This window comes from Fukomys damarensis, unplaced genomic scaffold, assembly GCF_012274545.1.
Source record: "Fukomys damarensis isolate Sample0158 unplaced genomic scaffold, DMR_v1.0_HiC HiC_scaffold_16, whole genome shotgun sequence".
Taxonomy (NCBI): Eukaryota; Metazoa; Chordata; class Mammalia; order Rodentia; family Bathyergidae; genus Fukomys; species Fukomys damarensis.
In genome coordinates, this window is record NW_022900928.1 from 70,462,549 (window position 1) to 70,478,125 (window position 15,577).

The 15,577-nt window shown below is 42.4% G+C and overlaps 1 protein-coding gene and 1 non-coding gene across 2 annotated transcripts in view; both read right to left on the minus strand.

Annotated features, from left to right (window-relative positions):
* Positions 1-11,423: 11,423 nt before the first annotated feature.
* Positions 11,424-15,577, minus strand: part of Hspa8 (heat shock protein family A (Hsp70) member 8) — a 4,539-nt gene continuing 385 nt past the window's right edge. Inside the window, exons 2-9 of the mRNA XM_010618048.3 lie at positions 15,004-15,213; positions 14,413-14,618; positions 14,082-14,234; positions 13,448-14,003; positions 13,030-13,232; positions 12,612-12,810; positions 12,106-12,338; positions 11,424-11,850 (exon numbers count right to left, since the gene is read on the minus strand). Coding sequence (XP_010616350.1) covers positions 11,665-11,850; positions 12,106-12,338; positions 12,612-12,810; positions 13,030-13,232; positions 13,448-14,003; positions 14,082-14,234; positions 14,413-14,618; positions 15,004-15,208 — 1,941 coding nt within the window. The 5' untranslated portion in view covers positions 15,209-15,213 and the 3' untranslated portion in view covers positions 11,424-11,664. The remainder of the gene's footprint in view (positions 11,851-12,105; positions 12,339-12,611; positions 12,811-13,029; positions 13,233-13,447; positions 14,004-14,081; positions 14,235-14,412; positions 14,619-15,003; positions 15,214-15,577) is intronic.
* LOC117286399 lies at positions 13,306-13,392 on the minus strand. The gene has a single exon (XR_004517574.1). It is a non-coding gene; the product is annotated as a small nucleolar RNA SNORD14 (small nucleolar RNA).

Here is a 15,577-nt window from a genome sequence, read left to right on the forward strand (position 1 = left end):
AAGGGAAGGAGAGATGAGTAGTCGTTTAACGTACAGGGTTTCCTTTTTTGTGAGATGAGAAAGGTCTACAGATGGGTTGCATGAGGTTGTGGATATACTTGACACTCCTGAAAAAATAGACTTAAAAGTAACTAAGGTGCTACACTTTCTTTTAGATGTATTTCTCACAATTAAAATTTTTAAATAGCTTAAAAAATTACCCATGACTGTAATGCCAACCACTTGGGAGGCTGATACAGGAGGATCTTGACTTTGTGTCCTGCCTGGGAGACATAGTCTGTCTAAAAATAAAAAGGGCTGAGGTTGTAGTTCAGAGGTAGAACAGCCCTAGGCTTGATCCCCAGAATCAATAAATAAGTAAAATTGAAAAGGTTGTTTATTTTATTTATTTTTATTTTATTTATTTATTAATTGGTTTTTTGGTTTTTGTTTTTTTGTTTTTTTTGTTTTTTTGAGACAGGGCTTCACTATGTAGTTGAGATTGACCTGGAACTCACTATGTAGCCCAGGCTGGTCTCGAACTCACAGCAATTCTCCTGCCTCAGCCTCCCAAGTGCTGGGATTACAGGTGTGTGCCACCATGCCCAGCTGAGAAGGTTTTATAAAATGTTGGTGTTGCTGCTTCTACTAATATGACTTAGTCTTTCTTTTTTTGTTGTTTTTTATGACTTAGTCTTTCTTTTTTTGTTGTTTTTTATGACTTAGTCTTTCTTTAAACATGTATTGAGGATCCACTATGTGCCAGACACAGTGCAAGTCCCAAGTTAAAAAAAAATGGAATAGAAATTAGCATGCAAGTGTTGGGAAGTTCACCACCCTGAGTCTGGTCCACAGTAACAATCTGCCCTACCCTCAGCATAGTGGAAAAAAAAAAAAAACTGAGGTGGAAATCAGAATGGGCAAAACTGCTCAATAAAAGCCACAGGAAATGGCTAAAAGTAGGAACTCAAACCAGAAATTGGTCCAAATCCCAGCTCTACAATTTACTATCTCTGTCACCTCAGGCAAGTTACTGAACTTCACTTCATCTGTTTCCACCTGGAAAAGGGGACTTAGGTAGTAGTACTTACCTGAGAATGTTGTTACTAGGTTTAAATGAGCTTATATTTAGTCATCTTGTTTAGAACAGTCACTACCATATATTAAAGGTTTTATATATATGTCTTATATATGTTATATATGTCTTTGTGTGTGTGTGCATGGTACCGGGGATCAAACTCAGGCCTTTGTGCTTGCAAGGAAGGCAGTGGAACCACTGCGCCAAATCCCCAGCCCATAAATGTTATATATAAGTCTTAATGAAACAGAATACCTTTCAAGTTAATTCTCTGAGCTTCAGTAAAATAATGGCATACAAATTAATTATTTCCTGGATGCTTTCAGATCTACAAATTCGGTGATTTTATGCTCACTTCAGCAACACATATACAAATTCGGTGATCCTATACTTCTATGGATGAAAACATTATAGCCTCCCAAGTCATAAATTAAGCTTTTAACCAGTCTAATTATTTACAGTAAAAGCTTTCCTGATAGCAATTTAAATTAGGGTCCAGGAAAGCAACCAAAACCACACCAGGGATTTGAGTGGAGGAAACTTCATGGATAAATAATTATTGGAGAATGAAAAGGCTAAAAAGGGACACTGAGAAAGTGCAGAAAGTGTACGTATCAGAAGCAGTCTGAACCATTAAGGCTGGAACACAAAGGGAAAAAGAGGGGAGTGTCAGTCCCCCAAGGCCCGGAGAAAGGATCTCATGAAGCTGGGATTCAGATCCCACTCAGACACTCCATTATTGCTGGGGCCTCAGGAGCTGGGATTCAGACCTCTAAGGAAGTGGTTTCACCCAGTGCTGACAGACTGGAAAGGTGCACAGTGATGCTTACTCTGGATGTGCTGGACACAGCTGGAGAGTAGAGCTATCTGCCACGTTCAGGGTGAAAGGCCACTGCTGAGTGATGCTATTAGTGACAGTGAACAAACAGATAGGAGTCCTCTATCCTTCCTCCGGCTTCCAGTCTCCCTCTGATTCCTCTAACTGGGGAACTGAGCTGAGATCAGTTGGCAAGGAGAAATGTGGTTTTCAGAGACCCAGACCAGCATCAAAAAGCAGTCCAGAAGAGTAGGTTTGGAGTTAGAGACAATAACTTAATGACTGCCATCATCACTACTATTTCCTGTTACTTCACCTCAACCCTGACCACCAGGATAATACTGAATATAGTCACACTCTTCACTTATTTAAAAACAGCTATCCCAGCTGGGTGTGGTGGTGCATGCCTGTAATCCCAGCACTTGGGAGGCTGAGGCAGCAGGATTGCTTAGAGCTCGAGACCAGCCTGGGCAACACAGTGAGTTCCAGGGCAGTCTGAACTAGATAGTGAGACCCTGTCTCAAAAAAACCAAAATAAATAAATTAAATAAATAAAATAGCTATCCCAACCTCCTCATGTTCTCCTTTTTCTAGCCTAAAAGAACCTTTTATTGACTTCTCTTCTGTGGACTCCTTAGAACAGGGATTCTTATGTGACTCATTTTTGTGCCAGTATAATACCATGATGCTCTTTGTAATACCAAGTGTTTTCTCAGCATGGGGTTGAATGGTCCACTTATTCTAAGTTTTAGGAAATTAGTTTTATATTGAGCCCAAATCTGCTTTTCCTCAAAGCCAATGCCTATCTAATTCAGCGATACAAACTTGGGCAAAGCAGCTCACCCAGTCCAAGCCTCAGTTTCTCTGGTATGTGACTAGTTTAGGCATCCCCACAACTAGACCTCTCAATTCCAAACTCAAAGGAATAGGTTGAAAGAGAAAGAGAGAGAGAGAAAAGAGTTGAAAGGGAGATGTAGAAGGGTTTGGTAGAAATGGTGTGTTAGCCTTTTTTTTTTTTTTAACTGTGACAAATACCTGAGACAACTGGTTTATAGAAAGAAAAAGGTTATTTTGCCTCATAATTTTGGAGGTTTTCACTCATGATCAGTTGACCTTGTTTTGGGGCCTATGGCAGGGTAGCACACTGTGCAGTAGTAGTACATTGCAAAACTTCAATTCATGGCCAGGTCATCAAAGACAGAAAGAGGAAATAGCAATGCCTCACCTTTTTTTTTTGCCCCTGTACTGGGGATTGAACCCCAGGTCTTTGCTACATCCCTAGACCTTTGAGACAGGGTCTCACTAAGTTGCTAAGTCACCCAGGTTGGGTGCAAACTTGCCATCCTCTTGCCTCAGTCTCTCAGAGTGTTGGATGACAGGTGTGTATCAGCATTCCTGGCCCCCACTATCCCTTTCATAGACTCACCCCAATGACTAGAAGACTTTCTATGAGGGCCTACCTCTTAAAAGTTTGCACCACTAAAAGTGTAAATTGTGTAACTGAATACAAATTGCATAACTGATAATGTGAAATAGGAAGAAAAGGTCTAAAGGTGTAGAGGAAGTGGGAAGAGTGGGGGGGAAGGAAATAAGGGGCAAAAAAATACGAGAAAAGGAAAAAATGGAAACAAAGTCTTTGTAAATAGGGGAGGGTGGAGGGGGTGAAGGGAGGGCAGGGGCATGGGGAAAAAATAAGAACCATGATCTGTCATGTAAGGGTACAAGATCCCAATGATGAATGTAACTGAACTGTATGCTTAAAAAGTACCAATAAGGGAGGGGGTAGGGAGGGCAGGGGCATGGGGAAAAAATAAGAACCATGATCTGTCATGTAAGGGTACAAGATCCCAATGATGAATGTAACTGAACTGTATGCTTAAAAAGTACCAATAAACTCAGCAAGATTAAAAAAAAAACAACTTTGCACCCAAAACACCAAACTGGGTGTTGTAATTGGCAGGCTTAGGCAAGGGAATACATTATATATGGGACAAATAGTTTATAGGATTATTTTATGATAATTTCCAAAAAAGTCAAATGTAAAGGAGTAGAAGAGACGATTAACCACACACTAGAGGCCCAAAGAATCCAGCTGAGGGCCTAGATCCCAGCAGTTTCCCACACAAATCCAGCTAAAGGCTTAGAGTCCAAGGCAATGTCCTCCTCAAGTCCAGCCAGGGGCTTAGAGCCCACGGCAATGTCTCATGCTCATCCTTTTTGAGGATCTGCACCTGGAAAGCCCAAAGGCCAGGGGTGGAAGCCAGAAAATCTATGCTGGCGAGATGAAGGATCTGTACCACCAAGCTGAGGGACCCACATTAGAGCCAGGAAGTGGGGCTCACAGTGAAGATCAGAGCTCCCCTGATGAAAACAGCAGCCATAGTTTGCATTAAAAAAACCATCCACAGCAAGCTTCTAGAAAATCAACAGCCCAAGATCTTCCCCTTCAGTTCTGTTTTTATGGCTATTGGTAACAGTCCTCAGGTGGATCCTCCACACCCAGACCACACTGATTCAATTTAGCTGGGTGTTACAAGTTGACCATCAGTCAATGTGGGGGAGCAGAAGGCTTGAACACATGGGCCTGCAGAGGACATTTTACATCCACACTCTGGGAAATCTTTAAGTGTGCTCTGCCTCTTTCTCTCACTTTAGCACTGTTGCCCGATCCTCCTTAACTCTCACAGTGCTCTGGAGAGTCAGTCGGTAGAGATCCCTTGTAACCGTGGGACACTTTCAGAAGAGAGAGTGTGGTGAGTTACAAGGGCAGAGCTTTGTCGTGCACTCTTCCTAACAGAGTCAGCACTGCACGGAGGTTAACCAAACAATCCATGGAGTCAAGTTCCTTCCACATCATTTCCTATGTGACTCTGGGCCATATGTTACTCAGTGGCCCTACTCAGAGGCGTGCTACTATTCATGGCAAGTGACAAATGTTCATTACCCACTAGCTATGTCTGAGTCCTATGCTCAACACTGTACTGCCACTTACTACACAGTCATTTAGGCCTTTACTTCTTCTGAATTGAGTATGTGCCTTACTCCCTTTATAGATGAAGAAACTGCAAGTCCATGGCCACAAAGACAGAAAAGGTCAGAACTAATTTTCAATCACAAGCTGACTCCAGAATTAAGGCTCCCGGGCGGTACTTTCCCCAGCTGACACTTAAGGGATAATGTGGGAGCAGTTTGGGTTGTAGATTACCTTTGGCTTTCAGTGGTAAGGGCGAGGGACCCGACACAAAGAAACTTCCATATTCCAAGGTATTTTGGAATCTCCTCCAGACATTGATGTAGATGAAAAAGCTAATCAGATCTTGTGACCCTTCTTACTATTTCCATTTCCGTTATCTCCTTTGAACGGTGAGCTGTGTTTACTTGTGTTAGTCCTCTTCCTCCTGCCTCATCTCCTCTGCTAGCAGATCTTCTTGGATAGGTTGCTATGCTTAACAAATTTACTTTTAGTCTGAGCATTAGGTCAAATCCCAATCTGGGTGGCTTTTTATTTTTTATTTTTTTGAGAGTCTCACTATGCAGTTCAGGCTGGCCTTGGGCTCACTATGTAGCCCAGGGTAGCCTCAACTGGCAATGATCCTTCTGTCTCAGCCTCGCAAGTGCTGGGATTTCAGGCATGTGCCACCACACCCAGCTTCAAATCCCAGTCCGTTTAATAGCATCTGTGAGAAGCCCAAAGATCACCATTTATTTCAAGATGAAATATTAAGTGATTTCATCAGATTCAAAATGAGGAGGAAAAACGACTCCCACTTTCTAAACAGTTTACTGGTGGTCCTAGCCAAATCAATAATGAAACAGAAGCAAAAGGTGGGATAGGAAGAAATAAACCATCTTTTTTTTTAGTACTGGGGATCAAAGTTTTTTTATTTTTTGGTACCAAGAAATAAACCGTCTTTACTCACAGAAATCTTAACTCCTCAAAACAACTAAGAGGATGAATAAGTAAATTTAGCAAGATCATAAAATATATGGTCAATAAATTTTATTATATTCCGTATATTAAAAACTAACCAAAAAATAAAAAATTTTAAATTCTATTTATAATAGCATAAAACAATACAATTAGGAACAAATTTAAGAAAAGATGCAAAAATTTTTTTATTTTAAATTACAAACTGATAGAAAATTAAAGAACTGAACTGAGTGTGGTGGCACACACAGGCTAAGAGGATTACCACAAATTCCAGGCCAGAATGGGCTACATAGTGAGTTCAAGGCCAGCCTGGACTATGCAGTGAGACACTGTCTAAAAATAAAAAAATTAAAAAAAAATTTTAATTACGGGAAACAGATGGGTGTGCCTTGTTCATGTATTGGGACTCAATTAAGATGTCAATTTTACCCAATTTGATTGATCTACAGAGTCACTAGGATCCTGATTATAAGTCAAACAGAAAACAGAAACAAAGCTTTTGTACAGAGGCAGGGAAGGGGGGTTAATGGGGAGAATGAGCGCACCCATACTCAGCTAGGGAGGTCCTCAAAATCTCATGCTCTTTCACTTCCAGGTCTATGATGTTGCCACCAAAGAGTATACCCTTGTCCTTCTTCCGGCTTTCTCCTACTCATTCTTCAGAATGTGTGAGACACTGGCTTCTCTAGGAAGCCCTCCTTGATCCTCAGTCTGGGTCTGTGCCCCTTCCACGAGTGCCCTAACACTCGTGGTTTGCCCTTTCTCAATGCTTACCAGGGGTACAGGCAGTATTTTGTACTCCTTTGTGTCTGCATCATCATCCTACTGAGTGATGAATAATTTAAGCAAGGGGGTAGAATATTCCTGAGCCACAACAGAACTTGGAGACATACAAGCAGCTGCAAGATGTCTCACTTTCTCCTAAGGTCTCGTGCATCACCTCCCTGCATAGGCAAATGGGAGCTGGGCCAAGCTGGTCTGATGGAGTGATTAGCTGGTCCCGTAGTGTGAACAGCCAACTCTGCAATCTGCTCAGCCATGGCCTCCCCTCCAGTCTCCCCAAATCAGCCAAGTCCTCTTCCCAGTTCCTCTCTGGGAGTAGATCGACCTGCTTCCAACTAAAACCTTAGACGCGATAATAGGAGAAAAAAAAAATAAGGGTCGAGAGTAGGACAATTGGTGGCAACGAGATGAACACAGATTAATGATGTGGACCTCGTCCTGGCCGCCCCAGCCCAGGCTGGGGAAGGTTCATGGTTGATACCCATTAAAGGGCTTAATGAAATAATTATAATTCACACCCCAGAGCATCAAAGAATCAATACTGGGGAACTTTGAGCCACTCTAGGGGTGGAATCCCACTGACCTCACAGTTCAGCCCAGCAGGTAGAACTGGTAGAAGCAAATGCAGTTGACACGGAAGTTGCATTAAAAGAGGGCAATAATAGATTAAAAGCTGCCGGGATACTGGCGACTGGACGTCAATAACCTTTATTCCCTACCGCGCCCCAATTCTGCCCCCTCCACGCACTATTAGCCCAAATCGATGGGCTGTCAATTGACATCACCAGCTACAGCATTAATGCGAGCTCACAAAGGAAGCCCAGCCCTATATTATCACTTCTCTCACTTCCAAATTACCACATAATGCTGGCCATGGGCAGCTTGTGACATGTTAACACTATACACCATTTGTTCAGATTGGACTAAACATTTCATGGTTAAAGATTTCATCAGAGATTTGATGACAGAAATAAACTGCTGTCCACAGGGAAATCACTGGAAATAATAGAATTAGGTATTGTGTTTGAGAAACTAGAGGGACAATGGAGTGATGAAGGATGGAGAAATGAGACGTACAGCTGGTGGCCTGCTGTGGGAGCAGCTTCAGGGAAAGGCTGCAGTCAAAAGGCCTTTTTATTAGTCCCACTGAAGAACAAGTACACGGACTAGAGTTTGCTTTCTACTTTTGTGCAAGAGCTGGGGAGGGGATTCCTCCTCTGATAATAAGGAATATGATGATTGTTGAGTTGAGCTGTCTCACCTCTCAACAAAGACTTAAGTCCTAATCATCAGAACCCCAGGATCTGACCTTCCTTATTTGGATGTAGCATTCTTTACAGAGGCACTCGTTACAATAAGGACAATAGGTTGGGCTCTTATGCAATAGGACTGGTGTCATTATAAAATAGCAAACTTTGCGGTGAGAACACAATGTGAACACACACAGGGAGAAGATAACTAGATGACTAGCAAGTGAGGCTGCAGAAGGTAGGAGTCAGGGGGCAGTTTCCTCCCTAATTCCTTCAGAGAGCACAAATCTGCCCACACCTTGACTGACTTAAGCCTCCAGAACTGTTAAATTTGTCATATAGTTTGTTACTGTTACCATATCCTTGGGAAACATATGCACAGAGCTAAATGCTTCACATATCCTGGCTCCTTCCATCCTCATAACATAGGTATTCTAACTCCATTTTACAGGTAAAGACGGCCTCACTAACAATTATCTGCTTAAGGTCATGCACTTGGTAAATGGCCTGTTTGGATAGAAACGAAAAAACACTACATCAGCAGAATAGGGCCGAAGATTTAGCTCAGTGGTTCCACCACCTGGCTTGCAAGCGAACGGTCCCAAGTTTGATTCCCCAGTTCAAAAAAAAAAAAAAAAACATCAGAATAAAGTTCTGGGGAGTATTTCCAAGGTCTTTTCAAGGGATACTTGCTTGCAACCTGATTCCTTTTCAGTCCAATCTAGTTAAAACTGTGAGGGAGAGAGCTGGGCATGGTGGTACACACCCAACACTTGGGGCCTGAAGCAAATTTGTTGGGTTCAAGGTCAGCTTCGTGCATTAGATTGTCTCAAAAAACAAAACCCAAAAGCAACCAGGGGTTGGAGCCTGTATCCATTCAGTTTGAGTCCACAATGTTTCAAATACTAAGGAGGTTGAGACTGAAAAGCTACTCAATTCCTTGAAGAGCAGGAATCTTCCCTATTTTCTTCTCCTCAATTAACCTTAAGGAACTTTCCTCTCTTCCCAGTTCAACTGTCCACTAACAGATGACAAAATGTGGCACTATTAAAAGCAAAGTGGTAAAAATGGATGAAGTTAGTTTACAGGGGATAACATTAACTCCAAGACTCTTAAAGGCCGAGGATTCCAAGTGCCAGCCCAGCCTGGGAATCTTAGGCCTTTTCTCAAATACAAATGAAAAACAGGGATGTAGCTTAGGGCAAAGATGCGGTTTAATTCCTGTACTACAAATTTAAAAGCAGACATGTTACAAAATGAGTAAGCCTTGAAAATTTGTCAAATCACAAATGACCATGTATTTCTCTGGACAATCTTTTGAGACAGAACATGATTATCAAGGGGCAGGAGGGATGGGAGAAATGCACAATAGGGATGGTGTGGTACTTTGTTTTGGCGTGAGTAAATCCAAACAACATACATACTAAAAAATATGACTAAAAGAGGAAACTGCACGGTATGTTGTTATATGCATTAGAAAGTCTCATGGGCTCAGTGGTACAACATTGCATGGTAAGCTTGACACCCTAGGTTCAATACCTAGCACTGCCGAAAAAGGCGACATTGTGACCCGAAGCTCAGGGTATGGGGGAAGTAACATGGGAACTTAACTGAGTGGTACAGGAAAAGGCTTTTGTTCTTTACCCACTGAAGTTTCGTGTCACTACCCCTCCCTCATCTCACTCTTACTCCTCGCCCCTCCATTCTCACTGGCCTTATGTACTCCATCCCATCCCCAAAAGGGGCCTTGACTAACTGGGAGTGCTTTGCTGGAATACCAACATGGGTTATTAGCAGGTGACTTCCTTTCTCATTTGCTGTGGGTACAGGAGTGATACAAAAACCACCTGGCAAAGAGCACTCCAGCTTTCCAATTCTCACAATTAGGTACTGCCACCTAGTGGATAAAGATTTTACAACTGAACAATCACTAAAAGAAAACTTTACCCTATTTTGAGGTCCACACTCCACCTTCACAGAACCTAGTTACTTTTCCTATCAAAGTCTATGGTCTGGAACATCACAGGTACTCAATATTGTTAGGGCAATACTGTGACAGGATCTTCCTATGCAGTTCAGGCTGATCTAGATGTAACTCAGCTTGTCCTTAAACTCCCAGCAATCCTGCCCCAGCCTCTGAAGAGGACTGAGATTAGCCATGAGCCACCACACCTGATATATTGGAAAAAATGAGCTGAACTTCCATTTCAGGCAAGCTGAGGCAAGTCCAACCTGAGCATGACTGAGGATAGCTCTCCAATAGGTCTGGAGGTAGCTCAGTGTAAAGGTCCTGGATCCAATCCCCAGGGTGTTAAAAAAAAAAAAAAAAGAGGACCGGGGATTTTAGCTCAGTGGTTAAAATCGCCTTGCAAGTGCAGGGACCAGTTTGATCCCCGGGTTCCAAAAACACACTAGCAGTGGCACATGCCTGTAATCCCAGCACTCAGGAGGCTGAGGCAGGAGGATTGCTATTTTCAAGACCAGCCTGGGCTAGTGAGCTCCAGGTCATTCTTTACACGAAACCGTCTCAAATCCAAAAACTACATTGCCAAGTTTTTGCCCAAGTTATCTTTTTTTGTGGGGGGGGGGGTTTGCCTGTCCAAGTATTTTTTTCTGCCCTATGTATCCATATCCATAGTTTGACCAATCAACCTTCATTGTAAACTTTGGGGGGAAAAAATGGCATGTTGATTCTAACCCTCAATGGCAAGCATTAACTGTTCTCGCAGTTACCTTCATCTTCCAAAGCTGTTACCAATTAAAATGCCTCTTGCAGCTGGGCATGGTAACACTGGGTAAAGAGGGGCTCCACAAGCTTAGTTTGGGCCAGTTTAACTGTAAACCACCCTCTCCAAAAAACCTAATCCCATTTTACATTTCCTACTTGCCTCTGAAATGTACCTATGCCAGTTTTCTTCAGCAATTGGCTAAGAAATCTTGAAGTCACTTGGGAGCCCCTTCAGTTCTCCAATATTTAAACAAAGAAAACAAGCCTTATCTAACAACTGCTTAAAGGTAAAGACAGTTCTGAACAAAAAAGCTCATGGCTTAGGTACATTATTCAATCCACTCCTATAAAATTCCTAGGGTGAGGAATTTTAATTCTAATCTGGTCGCAGTAGTGCTGACTTAGGTATACTGGTGGCACCTTTTATAAAGATGAGGTCACAACCTGGGATAGTGGAGCTCAATACCAACCTACCAAAAATCACTGCTTGGCTGTGTGTGAAATACTACAGCCCAGACTATCACTACAAACTAAATGCAAATTACTGAGGGTTAGGTGCCCTGAACCACTAGGTTAGCACGCCCTGTAACCCACATTCCTTGCTGACAAGGAAAAGGTCTACAGAGCTAAATAACTCAGTCTATATAGCTCTAGCCCAAGTTATTCATAATTGGGTCCCAACAGAGATTAGTAACTGAAGAGCAGCAAATGCCTTACCTTTCTAAAGCTCAGGTCAGAGCAATGGACTCTTCTTGTAACCAACTTTAGTCAGCTCTGGAAGGCAAACTACCAACCTTTGCCATTACTCTTAGGTGCAGAATTACTAATGGGCTGACCAAGTTAATGAGTCAGACAAATTATATAGTGCCAATTTTAAATAGTTTTATTTGAAGACATTGCATTTCCACTTATAATACAGTGCTTATAAAGTGCAATGTTATCTTTTCCCTGTGCACATGTTCCATGTTCAAGTATTGAGAATGCCCAGTACTTTACCATAGCAGTTAAGCTTTAACAACTGCCACAGAATTTGCTACAAATTTAGGTCCTTCAATATTTTATTGTGTGGAACAATGCTAATCTGTACTTAGGGTTGGCTTAATCAACCTCTTCAATGGTGGGCCCTGAGGAAGCACCACCAGAAGGAGGAGCTCCCCCACCAGGGAAGCCCCCAGGCATTCCTCCAGGCATGCCACCTGCACTCTGGTACAGCTTGGTAATGATGGGATTGCAGACTTTCTCTAGCTCCTTCTGCTGATGTTCAAATTCTTCCTTTTCTGCAGTCTGAGGAGAAAAAAAGCAAGAGCAGCTGTTAACTTTTAGGGTTGGTATAGCCTCATACTCAAATCTAGTTTTTTTGAATAGAGAAAGCCACTATGACATTAAAGTCTCAAGACACTGAAAACCCTAGGTCACTCAGACATCCAAGGAAGGTACACTGCCAACATGTTAAATTCTGGTGGAAACTGCGAATGTTTGGACCTTTCATCACAGTGACCTTTATAAAAAAAACCTAGTTCAACTCTGGGCATTACCAACCTGATTCTTATCCAGCCAGTTGATGATTTCATTACACTTATCAAGAATCTTCTGTTTATCTTCATCATTGATTTTGCCCTGAAGTTTCTCATCTTCAACAGTTGCTTTCATATTGAAAGCATAAGACTCCAGTGAATTCTTGGAGGACACCTTATCCCTCTGCTTCTCATCTTCTGCTTTGTACTTCTCTGCTTCCTGGACCATGCGCTCTATGTCTTCCTTGCTCAAACGACCTGTAGATTACAAATTTTTTTATTTTTGGTACTGGGGATTGAACTCGGGTCCTTGTGTTTGCAAGGAAGGCCACCAAACCGCTGAGCTAAATCCCCAGGCCCTAGAAATAGTTTTGAATTAAAGTATGAGAACATTCAGTTCACTGTAGAGTCTAGGATACACCTATGACCCTGCATACTAGTAAAAAGCCATGTAACTCCTGTAGTGAATAGAAACTAAACTGGCATATGCTTCTGCTGTCATGCCAAAACATTGCACTTCCACAAACTTACCCTTATCATTAGTGATGGTAATCTTGTTCTCTTTCCCTGTACTCTTGTCAACAGCAGAGACATTGAGGATGCCATTGGCATCAATATCAAAGGTGACTTCAATCTGAGGAACACCACGGGGTGCAGGAGGTATGCCTGTGAGTTCAAACTTGCCAAGCAGGTTGTTATCCTTAGTCATGGCACGCTCACCTTCATATACCTTGGGGGGGAAAAAAGTATAAGTAACTAACGTTGATTTGTATGCTCTAAACAAAGCTCAACTAGAAAAAGACTGATCGCTCAGACATCCAAGGAAGGAAATGGCCAACACCAAGAATTCTGGTGGAAACTACGAATGGTTTTGGAATCAATCATCACAGCTGACATTACTTCTCTAGTTTTGACCCCTGTAAACCAAACCAGCACAATATAAAAATACCTGAATAAGCACACCAGGCTGGTTATCAGAATAGGTAGTGAAGGTCTGTGTCTGCTTGGTAGGAATGGTAGTATTGCGTTTGATGAGGACTGTCATGACTCCACCAGCAGTTTCAATACCAAGGGAAAGAGGTGTGACATCTAAGAGCAGCAAATCTTGAACATTTTCAGACTTGTCTCCAGAGAGAATGGCCGCCTGAACAGCTAAAACAAGAAATAACATGAGACACATACAATGAAACCCCTTGCCCTCTAGTCACCTCCCTGAACTTTTTGTTCGCTCAGACATCCAAGGAAGGAACTAGCCAACATAAAAATTTCTGGTGGAAACTACGAATGGTTTTGGAATCCATCATCATAGCGAATCAGATGGGCCTGTTGGAGAATACCTAAAGAAGCTTTTTAGTATTATTAGTTACCTGCACCATAGGCAACAGCCTCGTCAGGGTTGATGCTCTTATTCAATTCTTTTCCATTGAAGAAATCTTGTAGAAGCTTCTGGATCTTAGGAATACGGGTAGAACCACCCACCAGGACAATGTCATGGATTTGTGACTTGTCCAGTTTGGCATCTCGAAGAGCCTTCTCCACAGGGTCCAGAGTGCCACGGAACAGGTCAGCATTTAACTCTTCAAATCGAGCACGGGTAATGGAGGTATAGAAGTCGATTCCCTCATAGAGGGAATCAATTTCAATACTGGCTTGGGTGCTGGAAGAGAGGGTTCTCTTAGCTCGTTCACATGCAGTACGGAGACGGCGGACAGCTCTCTTGTTCTCACTAATGTCTTTCTTATGCTTACGCTTGAATTCTGCAATAAAATGGTTGACCATTCGGTTGTCAAAGTCTTCTCCACCTAAATGGGTGTCTCCAGCTGTAGATTTTACCTCAAAGATTCCATCTTCAATAGTGAGGATTGACACATCAAAAGTGCCACCTCCTAAATCAAAAATCAGCACATTTCTTTCAGCTCCAACCTGCCATTAAAAATAGGCTATTAAATTTCTGCTAACTCACAATACTAACATGAATTTACCGCCCTACAAAGTACTTACCTTTTTGTCTAAGCCATAAGCAATAGCAGCAGCTGTTGGTTCATTGATAATTCTAAGTACATTAAGACCAGCAATGGTTCCAGCATCTTTGGTTGCTTGACGCTGAGAGTCATTAAAGTAAGCTGGCACAGTGACCACAGCATTGGTAACAGTCTGAAAGTAAAAGCAGTGCTATTATACAAAGGCATCCTTTTGTCAATACTGCAAACAAAATCAATGTGCTTGAATATGCAAATTTCAACATCAAATGAATCGCAAACTTTATAAAAAGCAAATGTTCAGCCTTATTAGATACAAGTATAAAAGTGTATGATACCAGTACTAAACTCACCTTCCCAAGATAAGCTTCTGCAATTTCCTTCATCTTTGTCAGCACCATAGACGACACTTCCTCTGGATAGAAGCTCTTTGTCTCTCCTTTGTATTCGACTTGAACCTTGGGTCTGCCTGCATCGTTCACCACCATGAAGGGCCAATGCTTCATATCAGACTGGACAACAGCATCATCAAATCTACGCCCAATAAGACGCTTGGCATCTGAAATTATAAAAAACAAGTGTCTACCGTGCAGTATTACACCTTTCAGATAAAAACCCAAGTTCACGGGTAAAATGGCCTTAGAGGTAGAGTTCCAGCTTATAATGTCTAAAGGGCCTGATTACCTAGGCAAGTAAAAAACAAAAAAACCTCATGCTTGGCTGACTCAAGTGCTTAACATTTGTCATAGATTTTTAAATTGTGTAAAGCAAAGATCCATGATGATTAATCTTACAAGTTTCTAAAGAGCTTACATAAGACCATAAAGTTACCCAATCTTTTAAAAATACATTTCCCCCTTTTCAGATTCAATAAATGACAGGCTCCTTACATTTCTCCTTCCCATCTGTTAATCTTATTCCAGTCGTTAAAATTAGGAACTTACCAAAAACTGTGTTGGTGGGGTTCATTGCAACTTGATTTTTCGCAGCATCTCCGATCAGTCGCTCGGTGTCGGTGAAAGCGACATAACTTGGGGTGGTTCGGTTTCCCTGATCGTTGGCGATTATCTCCACTTTCCCATGCTGGAAAACACCCACACAGGAGTAGGTGGTGCCAAGATCAATACCAACTGCAGGTCCCTTCGACATGGTTGCTGGGGAAAAAAAAAAAAGCGATGGTTTCGGAACAAATCAACCAGTCTAAAAAGTACTCCACTTCCTCAGTACATGACGAGATCACGCATAGCCCTGCCAACCCTATCCCGTCTCAGATGAGGCCTACCTGAACACGTGGTCCGTCCGACAGCCCCGTGGTTTCCCTAAAACCCCCGACCCGGAAAGCAACGGACTCCTTACTCTCCTCTTAAGTGCCTCCCGCTCCGGAGTACAAGCCAGCAAGGATTTCTTTCAAGAAGCTGAGCGACACTGACCAAGGCGCGCGGCCCAGCCAGGGTTACCGCTGGCCCCACTTTCCGACCCGACCGAGAGCGGAAGCGCGGCCGGGAAGGCGGGGTGGGG